This window comes from Cuculus canorus, chromosome 18 (assembly GCF_017976375.1).
Source record: "Cuculus canorus isolate bCucCan1 chromosome 18, bCucCan1.pri, whole genome shotgun sequence".
Taxonomy (NCBI): domain Eukaryota; kingdom Metazoa; phylum Chordata; class Aves; order Cuculiformes; family Cuculidae; genus Cuculus; species Cuculus canorus.
The window spans coordinates 11,862,334-11,880,091 of record NC_071418.1 but is presented as its reverse complement, the minus strand read 5'-3'; the positions used below and the strand labels follow the sequence as shown (position 1 = coordinate 11,880,091).

The window sequence follows — 17,758 nt, the reverse complement described above, 5'->3', positions numbered from 1 at the left end:
CGGGCGGAGCACTGATTGGCCCAGAAGGGGCCGGCCTAGCGCTGGTTGGCTCAGGCCGAGGGGCGGGGCCGGGCTGAAGGGGCCGCGGTTCCTATGGAGCCGAGGCCGCGGCGGGTCCCGCAGATCCTTAAGGAGGGTCGAGCCGTTCCGAGCCGCCAGCGAACCCCTCGCGGCGCGACCTTCGGCGCTGCCGGCGCCCTGCTCTCCCCGGGACCTCGCAGCCTCCTCCTGGGACCTGATTGAGGTGTGCAAGGCCTTAGCCCTGCAGCGTGCTCGGCCCCTGGCCGTGCAGTTCCCTTCCCCATCCGTGCGGGTGGAGATCAATATGCGGGAATGGCTTTCAGTTGGAAGGGGGAAGGTTTAGATCAGACGTTAGGAAGAATTTCTTCACCCTGAGAGTGGGGAGGCACAGGCTGCCCAGGGAAGTGGTGGCTGCCCCATCGCTAGAGGTGTTGGAGGCCAGGTTGTCCCTGCCCATGGCAAGGGGGTGGAACTGGATGGGCTTTAAAGTCCCTTCCAACCCAAAGCGTTCTATGGTTCTGTGTGGCTGTCCCTTCATGCCACCCCTAAGGACGTTTGCTCCAGGGCCTCATGGCATGTTTCCCTCTTTACTTTCCTGGACGCTCTAGAACGCAGTGCCCATTTCTCAGTCCTTGGCACAGTTGTTTCTTCCCACCTTCTACATGTGCAGTCCCCTGTGCGTCCCGCTCCTCTGTCCTGCAGGGTGGCAGAGCCTGATGTCATCCTATTGCATACTCTACGGCACAGCACACAGCATCCTTTGCCAGAGGTGTGTCCCTGCTCAGTAGCTGACATCCCAGGTTTCTCTTATGTATTGTTACCTTAGCACCCAGCTTCTGCTATGTTTTATCTGTTCTGACCAGGTCGTATAATGCCTGATGTATATTTGCTGTTTTACATGTCTAACCTTGCTTGTAAAGTAAATGGCAAATCAGCCACTGGCAGTAAAGGAAGTGGCAGCACACAAGAGATGCTAACTTGCACCACCGGCTGTTGTCACTTTTTTCTTGGAACTGTGTTGACGTGATTTCCTTGGTTTTAATGCAACAACACCATGTCACAACTACTTTACAGCGTAGCTGTGGCCTCTGGTGGTTGCCTGTTGTGGTAACATGCAGCACACAGTGAAACAGCAGTGCTGGTACTCATGTGGTGTTGGTTCTGTCTGTTACTGCTTCATCAAGGAAAACAGTTGTGGCTGGAGACACTTGGCTGGAACTGGTTGTGTGCTGTTTTCTTTCTCTTCCTCTTTTCTGTAGTTTTGGAGGCAAGAGAAGCAATCCCAGTTTATTAGCTCTGCTGGTCCGTTATGCACATCTGATACTTGGTACAATCATAGAATGGTTTGGGCTGGTAGGGACATTAAAGTTCATCCAGTTCCAACTCCCCTGCCGTGGGCAGGGAATAATAAAGATATGTCACAAGGATAGCAAGGAAGAGAGTACAAGTTCTTTATACTTTGAACAAAACTTTACAGCTTTATATCTCTTTGACAAATAGGAGTTATATGGAAGTCTGCGTGTTCTCAAGTGTTACTCTGAAATGTTCTTCACTATCACCTTGTCTTCCTTATTTGGTTGGAAAGTGGCTATCTTAAATATGGCATCAAACTTCTTGTTGTTGAAGTAGCATTTAAATAGGAACAGTTGTGATATCTCCACAGAATCGCATGTGCTAACCAGGTTCAGTTGTGTGTGATTTACAGCTAAGCCATCATTTTCCTTTGGAAAAGAGGCTGATTAACCTAGTGAGTTCCATTAGGCCCTTGTGCGGGGTGAGAAGAATCTATCGATCACCTCTTTTGGGATAAGTGGTTCAGTTGTAGTGGGTGTTTTTGCTGTTTAGGTTGTGTGGGTGAGCTCTTACTTGTATGTGTGCTGTTTACTAAGTCATCTTTTATGTCATCATATACAGGTTTACTGTTCTTTTAACTGTAAGACTTCCAGGCAATCGGTGTGATTTCTACTTCAAATTACACTGTTATTTCCATTATGATCCCTGTTGCAACTGGCTTGCAATTATAAATATTGCTGCTATCAAAGGCAAAATGCTCCCTTCTCCCCTGTTAAATTGCATTTCTAAGAAACACAGCTGTCAGTGATGCAAAGCATGATTTTAAAATTACAGGAAGGCTCACTCATTCATATTTTTATATGAAATGAATTATCCCTATGATATATAACCAAAAGTCACCTCAGGATACCACTTCCAATTTACCGGTGAGATATATGGAGATAGGAAGGAAGGTTGTTTTCATAGGAAACTGTGTGGTGCCTTTTAATTCTAAGGTAATTGCAGAGAAACATTGTAAAAGAAGTATCATTTTCTTTAACTACTTCTTTCCAAGAAAAATTGTGACTTCAGTTTGATGATTTCAAGGAAGTAGTGGGCTGGAGCTGTGGTCTTGTTTTTGATTTCTCACACAAAGGCTTGGCTAATAATATATTGCTAATTTTAGCTAATGAAGTATTCATCAGGTTTTTAAAAGGCACTTAGAAAAGTATTTTGATACCTTAATGGGTATAGACCGAGCATAGTTTCTTTCAGTGTTTGTGTCCAGAAAGCATCTCATAGGCCTTTTTTCTCTTTAATGTGTTTGTGATGAGAGTGGAGCAGGGAAGGGAGTTAGATTTCGTTGGACTTTTTAACTGTGGTGTCCATCAGGTGCATTTGGAGCAACAGTAGCTGAAAGGAAGATACAAAATGAACAATTTTTTCCTAGCATTGCCTGTTATAGTCAGGGAGGCAGTTTGGTTCACAGATGTCCTCAACAGTGACTTCTACAAAAAATACAGAATCATAGAATCAGATTTATTTCTTCTTACCCAAATAAAGAGGATACTACTTGCACTATTTTCTACATGGCAGCACGGTTTGAAGATTGCCAACAAGAAGTGGAATATGAATAGAAAACATATTTTTATTGTAATTGCATTAGGGATAAATCTTAAATCCAGGCCAGCAGAACTGAGGCCACCGGTGCATTGTGTCCTCTCACCGTGTTTGTTTCTCAATGTACCTGGGAAGAGAGAGCTTGAATTTTTTTATGCTTGCCTAGCACGGTGATCAGAGACTCATATTTTGATCCTGGAGAATTAGAGTTGTTGAGTTTGTTTGTGAAGAAGAAGGTTGTCTAAATTGTGGCACCCTTTAGCGTAGAGATATTGCACCACATCTGCTGCTCTGGAAATCTCTCTTTCATTTAAAGGGATTAAAGAGCCACTATTTGAAAGGCATGCTTGTCTGATGTGTTCTCTGCATCCCTGTGCTTATCCAGATGGGATTATCTGTAACCACTGACACAGACGAATACCGTACAGTGAGAGAAGCTTTATTGACTTTGACAGATTTGGGAAAATCTGAGCAGAAATTACCATATTAATTTTTTTTTTTGCTTTTAAAAAGCAACCATGGTGCTTAGAAATAAATTCTGAAGAAGTAAAACCAAAACATTATAATTACATATGAAACAGATGTAGAGGATAAACAATAAGAGGAGATGGAAGTGAAGCAGGTAAAGAGCAAATGCACATCCTTGTGGTTTATTTTCTTTTTAATTTTGAAGACAATCTGTGTTACTGAAATACTGCTCTTTCCTTGTACCTGTCGGCCTGTCTAGTAGTAACTTCAAGGTCATTTTAAATGTGGGCTGAATAGTAGCTCTGTAGTCCCATGGGTGATTGTGGGAGGAGAAGACAAATGGGACACAGCAGTTAATATCGCTGAAATAAGAGAGGGCTGGACTGTGGTTTGACTTGTCATCAGTGTCTTCAGGAAAGAGCAATATGCGTGTTGAAGTTTATGGTGACTGAATCTTTTATGCCTCTCTTTTCAGTCTCTGTAAAGAAAGGAGAAAGTTTTCCCACACCAAGATTTAGTGGCATTACATTGCTGATTTGGAAAGTCTTATCCCTGGACGTTGCAGGACTACAAATAAAAGGAAATTCTGTTTCTAGAAGTGGCCAATGCCCGATGGTCCAGAAAACTTTGCAATTTACATGTAATGGTAATTAATTATCAGCTATGCAGTAGATTGGGAGTGATGATATACTTGATTTATATTAGTTAGCAGTCTTAACTGTCTTCTGTCAGCTCCTGTTGCAGATTTATAGTAGTGTTACAAATGGAGAAAGAACTAAATCTCCTCCTTTAATGGAAAGCAAGAGAAGGAAAAGAGCTACCTGCTAGCCAGTTCCCATGTCAAAATAAAATGTTTTGAGATATCAAAAAGCAACTCCAAGACATAAATTTAACAATTTGAAAGACAATTTTGTCTGTTATCTAAGAATTTTATAAGGGCAAGATAAAGAGTTAGAACACTATGGTGTCACAGTCACTCATCTGATAACATCTAAAAGTGCTGGACAGACAGGGATTAGTGATCTTGGAGTACAACCAGGTAAAGCAGAACAAAGACTGATGGAGGGGAAAAAGAAAAAGAAGCAAACTTCATTATCGCTATCGACAACACATCGAAGAACATAAATTAGAACTGGAACGATTTGGTGGGTGAGGTGTGACTTCCTTAGCATGCAGGAAATAGCATGCAGGAAAAAAGAAATGTAGCTTCTCTAAGACGTGTTTGGATTGGAATAAAGCAGTAACATCTTTTATACAGCAGAGAGCACTTTGAGCATGGAGATGGGTTTGTCTGTTCTGACAGAGGAACACCTAGAACATGAACAAAGGGCCAACAAGTGACTTCTTTACACCTCCCATATCTTGCTTTCCACAGTGATTTATCTGATCTCTGGCAATGTGTTAGAGAGGGGATAGCACTAAGTGAAAGTGAGGGCACTTGTAAATACACAGCGTATTCCTATGTAATTTGCAAGGGTGCTTGTAGAGGAAACGATATGACTGGGCGGAGATAGTAGGATTATAACGGAAACAGTTTGGGGAGCAGGAAAGTATTTGTCAGAAGGAAATGCTTTTTTCTTAGATGCTGAAATGCCTCTGGGAAATGGGATTGTGATGCGTACTGTGTGTTATAACAAGATGCATTTGTTTTCTGTGTACATGAGAGGACAAATGATAATGGTATCAACCATTGTTAATAATATTATCTAAGGTTACTAGGCATTGTTTTCTACATTGAGTTGTGGATTCAACACAAACGGTTCAGCTTTCCAAGTATTGTAAGCCATTGCAAGCTAATTTTATGATAGGAGCTGGGTTTGTGTGCTCTTAAATACATTTTGCCTCTATCCTTCTCTGGTAGGGCTCTGTGAAGGAAAGAAGTCTGGAGTATATCCAGTCTAATGCAAGCAATTAAAAGTTGAAGATAGCTAAAGCAATGCACTTGTTTAGTTTGACCATTCTCGCTAATTTTTATGGTTCTGGATAGTCTTCTAAACCTTGTGCAGGGAGTTAAATGCTCATTTCTTGAGATTTGTGTGCACATAGTTCTTGTTTAATGTAACTACTGTCTTCAGATATATCACTATCTTTGTGATTAATCGCTGTTTAAAATGGTAACTGCTGTAAAGTGTTCTGCAAACACAGAACTGCATTTGTTATGTAGAGATGGCTGGTTTAAAATACTTTTTTTTAGTTATTAGAATTATTATCTGGACATGGATCTGCAATTCCTTAAAGGTCACTGATTGATGTTACCGTGGTTCTGGAGCTTATGCAACCTCATTTAAAGCCAGTTGAGGAATTCTATATGGAGCATACCCTGTGGGAATGGAAGGAGGAGTTTGAGTCTTTTACACCCAGTGCTGTCTCTTTGCCAGGCTGAGCTGGGTACTGATCACTAAGCAGAATAGTAATTATTCCTCTGATCTGCCTTGCCCTGGAGAGCTGTGGGGTGAACAAGGGAGGTGTAAAAGTGACTGTCTAGACTACACTGAGATGATACTTCTGTTAGACTTTATGTATATGCATAAGTTTTGGCTATAGGATTCAGATTAATTCAGGTGAAGTGTACATTTAAAAGCAAAATCTAGCAGAATATGAATATGCAGGTAGCTGTTCGTGACTATCCAGTTCTAGTTTGCAGGTCTGTCTATGTCTATGTATAGATCAACTTCATCTAACCAAATGCTTGGAGAGAAAAGTCCAGGAGGTTGAAGAACTTGCCTGTCGGAAACAGGTATAAGACTGTGGAGAAACAATGTTGTGTTGCTGCAGTGCCATCTAGCAAGGCTTTTTTTTTTTCTTTTAATTAAAAATGTTCAATAAGCTTTTTTTTTTTTTTTGGCTTTTTTAGCCTACATTTGTGAAATTTGTAATGACAGTTTAGAAAATTATGCACTACTTGTGTAGTGGCTGTTGCTTTGTTTGTCTGGCAGCTGCCCCTTGTAAGGAACTGTTAATGTGTTTGGTAATCTGAGATTGTGTAGGACCATTCTATGTAGACAGCACATGCTAAATTTGTTAACCTTGAAACAGCAGGAAAGGGCAGCGTCTAGAAAGCAAAAGCAGCCTTAGCTAATGTGGGTAGATATACATTGTTTATCATACTCCCCATCACAAGGTTCCCCCCATTCTACCTTTCATAATTCTTAGAATTTCATCGTAAAAAGATAATCTTACTAACAGTGATTCAACCGATACCTTGGAGGGGCTGTTACACCACCTCTAGATATGTTACAAACTTTAAAGAACACTAGAACCTTCCTTCTTTGTTTCTGTATAAAAATATGTTTGATATTAAAATTACTTTTAATTATTTACATATGAATGTGCTTAATCATTAGAACTAGAATGGCTATTTTTTGGCCTGTCAATGAAACCAATATCTAATATAAATGGGGGTGGTAAAAGAGATTATTAAGCCATTACATCTTGCACCCAACACCTACCAATCCAAAACTTACTCATAGTTCAATTTCTGTTCCTTCTCTTTGCTTTAGTCCTTTGTATCCCAAATTTTGGATATATTTTGGAAATCTATGTGCAGGCCAGTGTCAGAGGATAAGAACATTGCACAACAATTGCTTGCATGTCTCCTCTTTTATTTGCTGTTAGAGTTTTGTTTTCTGTAGGCACTATTCGGTGGTCTTTTCTTCTGACAACTCACTTCTGTCTTATCTTAAACCTAGTCTCTATTTTCGTGTGACTGCATGCTCAGGAGATTAATCTGTGAGTGGAAACTGAATATTCGAGGAAGTATTTTTGACCTCCCTGCAACCTGTTCTGCTGCCAAGCAGATCTTGATTTCTGTTTCCATGACTTCCAAGAATGATTCTTTGAATTTGCTCAAACCGAATTTATAAGGAAGTCAATCAACAGCACTAAAAACTAACGTGCTTGTATTGCTTGGAACCTCACTTTATTCTGTCTCTCTACATCTTTTAGGCAGGAAGAACCAGCTCATGCTGCTCAGGAAAAGGATGCAATGCCAGCTTCAGCGAAAGAAGTCCAAGTCATACAATTCAAAAAATTGAAGCAGCAGGTTAGAGAACTGCAGATGAGGCATAAAAGTCTGGAAACTGAGCTATGCAGAAGAGAATGGAGTCACAGTGCTTGTTTAAGAGAGAAAGATGCTCTTATTGGAAAGTAAGTGACTTGGTTTATCTTGGTTCAGCGGGTGTGATGAAAGAAACTCAGAACATCATACTTACCTGTTTCGTGCCCAACTTATTTATGTTAAAAGCTCACAGTAATTCATAGTTAAACGGATACCGCACCTGCAGTGCCATGTCCAGTTCTGGTCCCCGTAATTAGAAAATTAGACTGGAGAGGGCCACAAAGATGATCAGAGTGCAGGAGAACCTGCCCTGTGAAGAAAGACTGAAGCAGCTGGGTCTTTTCTTCCTGCAGAAGGCTTGGAAGACCTCATTACAGTTTTCTAGTACATAAAGGGCAGCTACAAAGAGGACTGAGGCTCTCTTTTCACAAAGAGCCACATGGAGAAGACAAGGGACCATGGGTACAAGTTGCGCTGGCAGAGGTTTCATCTCAATGTAAAAAAGATTTTTATCTTTTTTTACAGTGAGAACAATCAGTCATTGGAATAACTGCCCCAGGGACACGGTAAAGTCCTCATCACTAAAGGTTTTCAAGATTGGACAGGTTACTAGATAATCTCATCTAGGCTCCTTTTCCCATGAAATGTTGTGCCACTTGAGCTGAAGTGACCTTCAAAGCTGATTCTAAATAGATAAATAAAACACAAAACATCCTCAGTATTTATCCTGCTGAAATCGAAGCTTTGTTCTGTGTATCACAGGTATAAACAGCGACTGTCTTTGGCAGCTGAGCAAGGACAGATTCTGGAACAGAGTAAAATGCAAGCAGAACTGGACTGGCAGCAGCTCTGTGAGCATGCTGAAAGTAATTGGGATCAGAAATCAGAGGATCTAACACAGAGCCTGTCTTCAGTGAGAGAGCAGGTGAGAATTTCAAATTAACACTGCTTAGGAACCATCTGTTGCACAAAGAGCTGTGGAGATTTTTCCCATCGTGGTGTTTCTCAGAGAAGGCATGACTTCCGTCTTTTTTCAAAAATCTGTAAAGTGGTAATTCTGCTTTTTGCATGGCAGTTCATCACGTGTATTTGATCAAAGACCAGATTAACTTTCGTGGACAATCTCTAGTACTGGCCTTTTCTCACTTGTAATGAAGTCAAGTCAGCTTGAGAGACGCCACTGCTTTTTTCTTAGCTTTGTAGCAGAAGAAGATCCATCTTAGAGCAGCACCAGGTCAAAAAGAGTTTCAAGTAACAGTATAGCTTGAATTGTATCAAGGGAACACTCTTAATCCTGTGAAACTGAGAGTATTTTTGTGTGGAAAAAAAATTTCTGTTTTGTGAAGTGTCCAAGCTTCTATTTCTGAAAAGTGAAATGAGTGTTTATTGTTTAGAGACTATTACGCGGTAGGCTAACAATGGTTCTCAGTGACCAGTTGCCTAGCAAACTCATGGGTGCAGAGGAAACAGTTTTTTACGTAGTTTAGAAAGTAGGCATTTACTCTCTGGTATTTTATTGTTCCCAAATAATTCATAGGCCTCGATAGCTGTAGCACAGGAACACATCTGAGAGGAATCGGCAATATAGCAGATGAGATAATGAAACCAAATTATTTTTATATGAAGGCAGTTTTTGACAGAGCCAAAAGGGAGATACCTCAAATCTCTGCCATATAATTTAAAATATCTTTTTCTTTTCTTTTTCTCTTTTCTCTTTTTTAACTCTCTACACCCTCTGTCCTTGAGATACTGACGTCCTCTGCTTTCCCTCCCTCCACTCTCTCCTATTCTGAAGCTGATCTGCAGAAAATAGACTATGGGTTACATGAAATGAAGACTGTTCTTTCTGCTTTGCCTGTGGAGAGAGAGCAAACAACACAAGCATCCTTTAATCACAGTATTTTACCTGAAGGGGAGAAACAGGTCAGACAACACTGAATGTCTTGGCTTCGTTCTGAGACGACAACTTTATGGGGCTTGTTTTCACTGGGCTTCTTGTAAGCAGTTCTTCTGTTTTATATGTTTACTTGAAAATATAGATATATCAAGCCTGGAATACACATAGGTTAGGTGTCATGGGCTTTATTATGGCTCTGATGCGTTACTCACCGGCAAAAGGAGCAAGCTGGATGTAGACAGTTGCTCCAAAATAGAACAATGTACTGTACCATCATGGCACATCAGAATGGGAAGAATTAATTTCTGGAATGTTCCTGAGGCTCTGTTAGTTGGAATTCAGGGTAGATTTTTAAAGTTGTAAAGTTAAAATTTTAGGGCAGTCCTTCAAAATCCTAATTTGTCAGCTGTTTATAATTATGTCTTTTATTTTGCCATCACAAACTATTTTTCCTTTCATTGCTGCTTATTAAAATATATCTATTAAAATACATCTATTAAAAAAGCCATTCAAAATTGCAAACGCAATGCTGGTTTGAGGCCATGCTGAAGGACAGAGCGTTGTGAGAACGTTGTCTTTGGTAGAAGAGTGGGCTGCAGTGCGCCCTACTGGGCAGCTACGGGTACTCAAGAGTGAGCGGTTGGGAGAGGGTTATCAGAGTTTGCTGGTGAGAAACAGCAGCGTTAAGCAATCCTTGTGGTTTCTGAGTGCAGGAAGTGTTGCGTTCAGAAAGGTACTTCCTGAAAACATTGTTTGTAATAAATTAAAAGTACACTGCTAGCAAAAACTTACTATGGAGCAAGTTGTTTTTCCAATGTAATTTCAAACTGTGCTGATTTGCCAACTGATTGCTTGCATACCCGAAGAATCGGGGCTGGGGAGTGGTTCTTTTACTGTTCACATTCACTGCTGTCTTCCACTATAAATGATTGTTACTGTTGTTGGCAAGTCTGTTTTCACTGTCACACTCTTCTGTTGTTCATGTACTCTATCTTGGTTTTGCACTTTTGTCTGCAGGATAAGCAGTCTCTTCTCCTCACCTTAACGGCCTTGGAGAGATTGTAAAAGCAGAATAGAGGTTATCCTCATCTTCTGCGTACGCTGTACTGTCAGAGCAGAAAAAGCCACAGGAGAAAGGGCAGCCGTTGTCTTTACAACAGGAAAATGTGAAGAAGGCCATTAGCATTTCAGATCACACTCACAGAACAGATTTATGACTGGGGAAATAAGGGGGCTGGAGGAAGTGGGAATAATGCAGCGAACAGAAAAGGGGTAGAGCATTTGAGACTGTGCAAAGCGTGAATGTTGAGACTGAAGTATTTTGGTGATACGTGTCCTGTGTGCAGGGCCTCATGGGTTGCCTTTTCATCTCGGAAGGCAGAACTGCTGCGTTGCAACAATTCAAGGTTAAGGTTGAATATAAAGAAACTTTTCTGGGGCTCAGAAACATATATTAGCAGCATTCGATACAAATATTGCAAACACATCGGATGATCTTTTCCTTTTTGGCAATATCTGGTCTGGACAGTCTGCAAATTTGGATTCACTTGGTGACTGTAGGAATGAATATTCCACAATTGAAGAGCTTTCTGATACTCCTGAACCAAACAGTATCTGCATTTCTGAAATGGCTGATTTCAAGTGCTACTGTCAGATAGAGAGGATTTTACAGGGTCTTTATAGACCAGGATATTCCTACACAAATTCCTACTGTTTTTTCTTTTTTTTTCCTGAAGATTGTACTGTGATTTCAAGTGACCAGGAAATATGTTTTCTAATCAATATCTGTGTGTTTGGTTGGGTCTTTTATTTTGTCACATCTGTTTTTTCTTTTTCATTCCTTCCTCAAAGTTGCAAAGTCGGAAACTGAGGAGGCACATGAGAGGGAGCATTTCTATATTTGTCTTTTTTGCAATATTTTTCCTAAAAAGATGTTGCTGACTATTGTCAAGAACTGGGTTCCAGAGATAGCAGCCTTTGGTGAAACAGAGTAAAATAGTTCTTAAAGTCTGTGATCTAGAACATTTCACATTCTTGTCCTGATTAGGCCATCACTTTATTCACGCAGGACCAGCTTTCCGAACTAAATGTCTTAAGATAATGTTGTGCAGCACATGAAGAAAACACTGAACAATTCCCCTTCAAAAATTAAAGAAACAGAATGATTCTGAGATGTATACTCTATGAGCAGGCTGCTCATATTTTACTAATATAAGCTAGGTTTTTTTATTACATGAGTTAAAGAAGCTTTGGCAACTTCAGTCCTGTCAGCTTCTTTGGTTCTGGAAGCCTGTAAGAATGACATTTGCTCATCAGTTAATACTTACACCACATATAATTCCAAAAGGCTGAGAAGACAGAGCTTTGGTTATTATACGATGAATATTCCTTTTACATTGTTCACTGTTAGCTTATCTGTAGCTAATGTGCAGAAGGAAGACATTTCTTAGACCAGACATAAAGAAGAATTTCTTCACTATGAGGGTGGTGAGGCCCTGGCCCAGGTTGCCCAGAGCAGTGGTGGCTGCCCCATCCCTGGAGGTATTCAAGGCCAGGTTGGATGGGCCTTGGGCAGCCTGATCCAGTGGGAGGTGTCCTGCCCATGACAGGGGGGTTGGAACTGGATGGGCTTTGAGGTCCCTTCCAACCCAAACTGTTCTATGATTTTGTGATTTCCACCTACTTTAGAATTGCAGTGCTTATAGGTTTTCTAGATGTTGTCCATTGTCCAGGTTGTCTAGATGTCATCCACAGACTCTTTCCCCTTTTCCAGTTCAGCAAAAGCTGTCCAGCCTCTTTATGTTCTTGTGAACAAACAATCCCCAATGACACTTTCAAGAGTTTGGCAGGTTGGAAAGGAGACTGCTGTTGAGCCTGTAAGGTCCTTAAGGAGCTGGGGTGCCCATGCGTGGAAGAGAGAAACAGCACAGTTTGAAGAACAATGTTGACCAGACAGAGCCGCCTCTGGCCATCCTCCTCCCCATCTGTGCCTCCTCCCCCATCTCATTTTCTTGTCATAGCACTTTTTTTTTCCTGGCAAATCCCCAGTATAATCAAATCTCTTTCTTTTCTTCCTGTGGTTCTTTTTTCACAAGTCTCTTCATGGATTCAAAGCATTAGGTTCTCTGTGTTTTATGGTGTGGAGAGAATGTGTTGCTCATTAATGAAGCATTGTTATTGTGTTGTACTTTTATTTTGCAGGTATGTAAGCATGCTGATAGAAGTTCTTTGAGCAAAGACATTCCTACCTTGGAAATAAAAAAGCTGCAGGAGCAGAATTCCAACCTTCGGGCTGCTGTTGCACAAATGAGGAAAGAAATGGAGAGTCTTAATGACCAGATGGTGTCTTCTCTTCCTCTGACTGAAAACAGGCAGCTTGCAGAGCAAGGTGATGACTCTTGCCACAGAACTCTAAATTCGATTAAGGAAGTGTAGTGGTCACAGTCACAAACTATGACGGCTACTCGACCCACAGGTGTATGAAGAACGTGGCTGTGGGGTTCTCGAGTTTCCACAATACACAAGCACACAGAGGTCTGAGATTCTGAGTGTGTCTCTATTACAAATTACTACAAAAATATTATTAGTCAAAACAAATGTATACACGCTGTAAGTCCCTACAAAATTATCACCAGGAAAGCAGGGCTCTGTGTGTGTGTATATATATCTCAAGTGTAAATGTATATTACAATTTATTACAGAATTCCAACTAGTGAAGCAATAGAATCATAGAATCACGGAATGGTTTGAATTGGAAAGGACCTTTTAAAGATCACCTCATCCAACCCCCCTGCCATGGGCAGGGACACATTTCACTGGATCAGGTTGCTCAAAGCAACATCCAAATGCATCCCTTTGACAGGTATTGTCACACGAGTCACATGATTTTTAGCATCCGTTAGAAACGTTTCAGTATCTCATGGCTTACACTTTCATTTTTTACTTTTTTCATTATCGTTCACGGGAAGATCAATGCCGATAACATTAAAATAAAATGACAAACCTGCGGAAGATCTGTCCATTACAACTGGGTATGTTTAGTAGTAAATTTCTGATAATTTGTTAAATTTGGGTTTGATTGACTCTTGTGCAGGACTGCTTAGAAACAAAACTGGATTTTTTTTCTTCATAAACTTTCTTGTGACTTTTGGAAGTCTGGACGAAGGAGGAAAGGAAATCAGCTGTAACTTGGGGATAGAATAACCAGCTCTGATTTGGTTTGATTTTTTTTTTTTAAAGAAAATAGGCAAGGTAGAAGTTTTTCAAGGACATTTTACTTCTCTGGAATAAGTAACCCTGTGTTTAGCACCTTTACCAGCTACATAAGTGTGGGTACGTTGTTGCTTACTACAGCTCTGTGCCTCATCTATGTAAACATTTAACTTCTAATTGCTTCAAGCTATTCCAGAATCACTGTGCATTGTTTTCTGTGTTTCAGGAAAATGTGGGTTTGATGAAAAGATTTTGTTGCACCAACCGTTCCACTGTCACTATGTTTCTCCGTTTTAATTTTGCAGTGAGACTGGATCTGTGCTACCAGTTCGCAGAGTTAGTTTTCAACTGTAATCTATACAGTGGTGTGATATCACGATCAGATTTATTGTACAGGCATTTTAACAAATACTGGCGTTTCTAGCTTTTTTAATAATGAGACATTAATAACTAAATAAAGAAAAACTTTGGTTAATTTTAAATAAAAAACCCAAATTCAAGCATAGATTTTTGCCACAGGCAGCTGAAGTTAGTTACCTGTGCTTTGGAGATGTTATATTCCAATATGTAAAAGATTTGCTGCTGCCAGAGTTTAGCAGTGTCCAAGAGAAGCAATAATCTTTGTCAACTGGTAATACATTTCTGAAAACTTATATTTATCTGTTTTCTTTGTGGTTGAAATACTTCATCAACTAAAATGATCTTCCTTATATCCCTTTTAAAAATGTATGGAGATTCTTTTCAGTCATTAGAAGAGATGAGGATGTTAAATTTGAAATTTTTGAGACAATGGGAGTAACTTGGAGGGATACTTCTGATTTCTAGAAAGATGTCTGTTCTTTCCCCTGACTTGTCCGTACACATCAGTGTGTTCAGACTCACATTTTTCCTGGCACTAAAAGAAGAATTTTTTTGGATTAACTTCTGTTTGTTGGTGATTTTTTTTTTTAAACTGTTCTTGAAAGACGCTACTGTGTCTAATTATTCTTGTTATACTCAGTATTGCCAGTGTCCCAAGAATGATTAAATAATGCAGTATTGGAAGCATCAAAAACTTCTCTGTGCTCCTTACCAACGAATTAGCTTTTCTAATGTGTCATCTCTATTCAGTTCTGTATTTTGTAGCTGACTGATGTTTGTGTATGGTGAGATGACTGATTCTTATATTTTTTCACTCTGTTCACCATACATCGACTGAAGTGGTGTACGTGTATATTAGCAAGACAAAGTTCTGAATCATTTGTTGCTATGAAGGCCTAAACTCTGTATAAATACATATGCATTCATATTACACTCCTTTTCTCTTTTAGGTTCATTGTACACAAATAAAATTCCACCTGGAACAGCTTTGAGCAATATCAAAGTCAGCTCAACCGACTTGGATTCTGTAGCAAACCCAGACACAGACAAGGTATGAAGAGGTTTCAACTACCTAAAATATCTGCATGCACGTGTGTGTAATTAAATACATAGCATGTTATTTTTGTTTGAATAAATATTAAAAACTGAAGCATTATAAGCTTGTGTGGCCAGTTAGTAATGAATGTAAGTTCAGTGAGAACCAGCAATGATGTTTCCAGCCAAACTTATGCTCATTCTTTCTAGGGAATAAATTTTGACTGGCACAAGACACTTGTGATCTTTCAAGCCCTTCCTGATACATTGTTTTCCCACTTGGAAATTCTTAAACTACTGGGTATCACCTCTTCAAGTTTTCCATTGTAAATCTACATTTTAGACTTTTTTCTAAAGACTAAAAATTTTTCACTCTGCCTTGTAATGAGGTCAATAGAGATAGAACTGTCACTACTGCGCTCTGACGAGTGTACTAAATGGAGTCTACAGCAAGACAGGTTAAAATACAGTCGTGCTTTAATCTTCATGTTAAGACTCACTAGTAACCACTTAAGTTCAAGAAAATAGAAATGATAGCTAAGTAATAAATAAGGACGAGAGGTGCTGATACATTATCAGCTAAGAGCTTGAAGAACTGAAAAAATATCCGGGTTTAAATAAAATTTTGGAGCCTTGGGAACCTTGTCTGAAAACATACGCAACCCACCAGGTGCAGACTGTGTTTAATCTTAGTTGTATCTTTTTGCTGAATATAGAAGGAGATTTGTTTGTTCCTGCTGTCAAGTTATGTTTAGGATATCACCGTGTGCCAGTATAGACAACACAGATTTATTTTTTTCTCTTTGTCCTCTTCCAGAATTGGGTGGGAAGTGAATTTTATAGCAACTATTCTTTTCTGTTGCAGAAAGTGCTTTACAAACTGCTGTCCAAGATGCCTTCTTGTTTTCTTCATGTTTCTTTAGTGGTGATAGAGCCTTAATAGAGAAGTAGAGAGTGGCTTTGCCTTGGAGACACTAAGATAGGAACTGAATATCTCTGGGCCAGAGCATCATGCTGTTAACCCTTTGCATCATGCTGCTAGACTAGAATTGAGTGCTCAGGGCTGGATATGAGAACAAGAACATTTTTCAGGGAGCGATGTGCATCTTCAGTGTGGAATGCTTAATTACTTGTGCTTTATATGTATAGGCATGTAGTAAATAGCTGAAGTGCTTATCTTTTAACGTTCTTCTATGCTGCCTCTTTGCTCCTTACATTTATTAATTGCGGGCTAGGGAGGTAACTTGAGACCATGATGAATTACAGGCAAAAGTATTTCTACATTGGGGAGCTCAGAATCTGTTGAGCAATACTGGTAGCTAACCTTGGGGGTTTCAGGTGTGAAGTCAATACAGGAAGCCATAGTGTTATTTTTTTTTTCCTGTTTAATATAACAGAGGCTCTGGGACTATAATATCAAAATGATGGATTCCTGAGCTAAAGATACAGCTAAGGAAAAAAGAAGAAGTTTTATTGTGGAAACCAGTAAAATAGGCCTGTAGACTTTTGAGTGTAAGGTTATTTTTCTTCTTCTCTCTTTGTTCAGCTCAGAGGACAGTTTGTCCTCTCAGCTTTTTTAATTACTCATCTTTTCCGTGTTTTCTCTCTTTGTATTGTGAAGTTTTACTCTGGAGACACCTCTAAAGGTAAAAAGATTTCTGGCTTCCACTCTTAATTCTACACTATTTTCTCCACCTTTCTACCCCATAGTGTTTGTGGACCTGGGTGCTTTCTGTGCATGTTCTCAAGGCCTTCCTCTTTTATGGTGAAGCTATCCAAAGAAATAAGAGAATGGGCATTGTGTGACACAATGTGCAGTATTTGAAAAGCCTATAGGGTGGTGATTTGTTCAATGAACGATGAGCATTTAAACGAACATTGAAAAGTCTCTCTAATAAGGGGGCTGAAAGAAGACAATATATAGCTCTGAAAAACAAGGATGTGATCGTTGGGGCAAAATATCGTAATTTATATGTACAAGTGAATTCAATTAGATTTGCAGATACAAAACCAATTACAGAATCTTTACTTTTCACTCTGTAGCCTTACTTTAAAACAATGTTGTGAGTTGTATCTACCCCATATGTGTGTAGGCATGCAGTGATTACAGAAATGAGGTTTTGTGGTAGCTTGTTATCTGCTGTAAAGTGGGTTTTTACACATTTTATCTTAAAATTAACTGCTTTCTAGTTTGCAGTTATACTGTGTTTATCGTATGTGTGTTATTTTACACTTAGGGTTAACAATATCTGTGGGAACGTTCCAGGCTGGTGTAGTGATTTGCTGCACAGTTTATTTTGCCCTATATTGCTAACCAAATTTTGAAGATCGACCCTCAAAAATGGGCTGTAAACTTCAACTTTACACTTTCTCTTCAACTGGCTTTTAATGTGTATTTGTACAAATCTCTAAACGTTCAGACCACAATTTCAAAATGTTTGTTATAAGAACTCTTTTTTTTTTCAGGGGCCAAACCCCAAAGTTCTTGAAGAAAAGATGGTAGATCTTGGACAACAGTTACCTGACATTGGTCCTGGTGTTGGTCTTCAGTATGGTGTCAGCTGCACTATACAAGGAATGCAAAATAAGCTGAAGGAAGCAGCCAGAAAAATTTCAATTCTGAGCCAAGAGAAGCAGCAGCTGATTGAAATGGGAAACAGACTCAGAGCAGAACTCAGAGTGGTATTGAAGGAAGGTAAATATATTCTACCGGATAATTTTAGCTTATATATTTAGAATATAACCTGGGAATCAGCTCATCCTTTAAGCTGGAGAGAGCCAGGCTTTAATATGAAAGCAAAACACTGGACCTGACT

At 39.7% G+C, this 17,758-nt stretch overlaps 1 protein-coding gene across 1 annotated transcript in view; it reads left to right on the top strand.

The window, feature by feature from the left end:
* Window positions 1-17,758, top strand: part of CCDC57 (coiled-coil domain containing 57) — a gene marked incomplete at its 5' end in the record, with an annotated part of 41,157 nt that overhangs the window by 8,339 nt on the left and 15,060 nt on the right. The window contains 6 exons of the mRNA XM_054083673.1: window positions 7,327-7,527; window positions 8,201-8,363; window positions 9,185-9,361; window positions 12,537-12,723; window positions 14,858-14,958; window positions 17,409-17,637. Of these exons, the coding sequence (XP_053939648.1) occupies window positions 7,327-7,527; window positions 8,201-8,363; window positions 9,185-9,361; window positions 12,537-12,723; window positions 14,858-14,958; window positions 17,409-17,637 (1,058 nt within the window). The remainder of the gene's footprint in view (window positions 1-7,326; window positions 7,528-8,200; window positions 8,364-9,184; window positions 9,362-12,536; window positions 12,724-14,857; window positions 14,959-17,408; window positions 17,638-17,758) is intronic.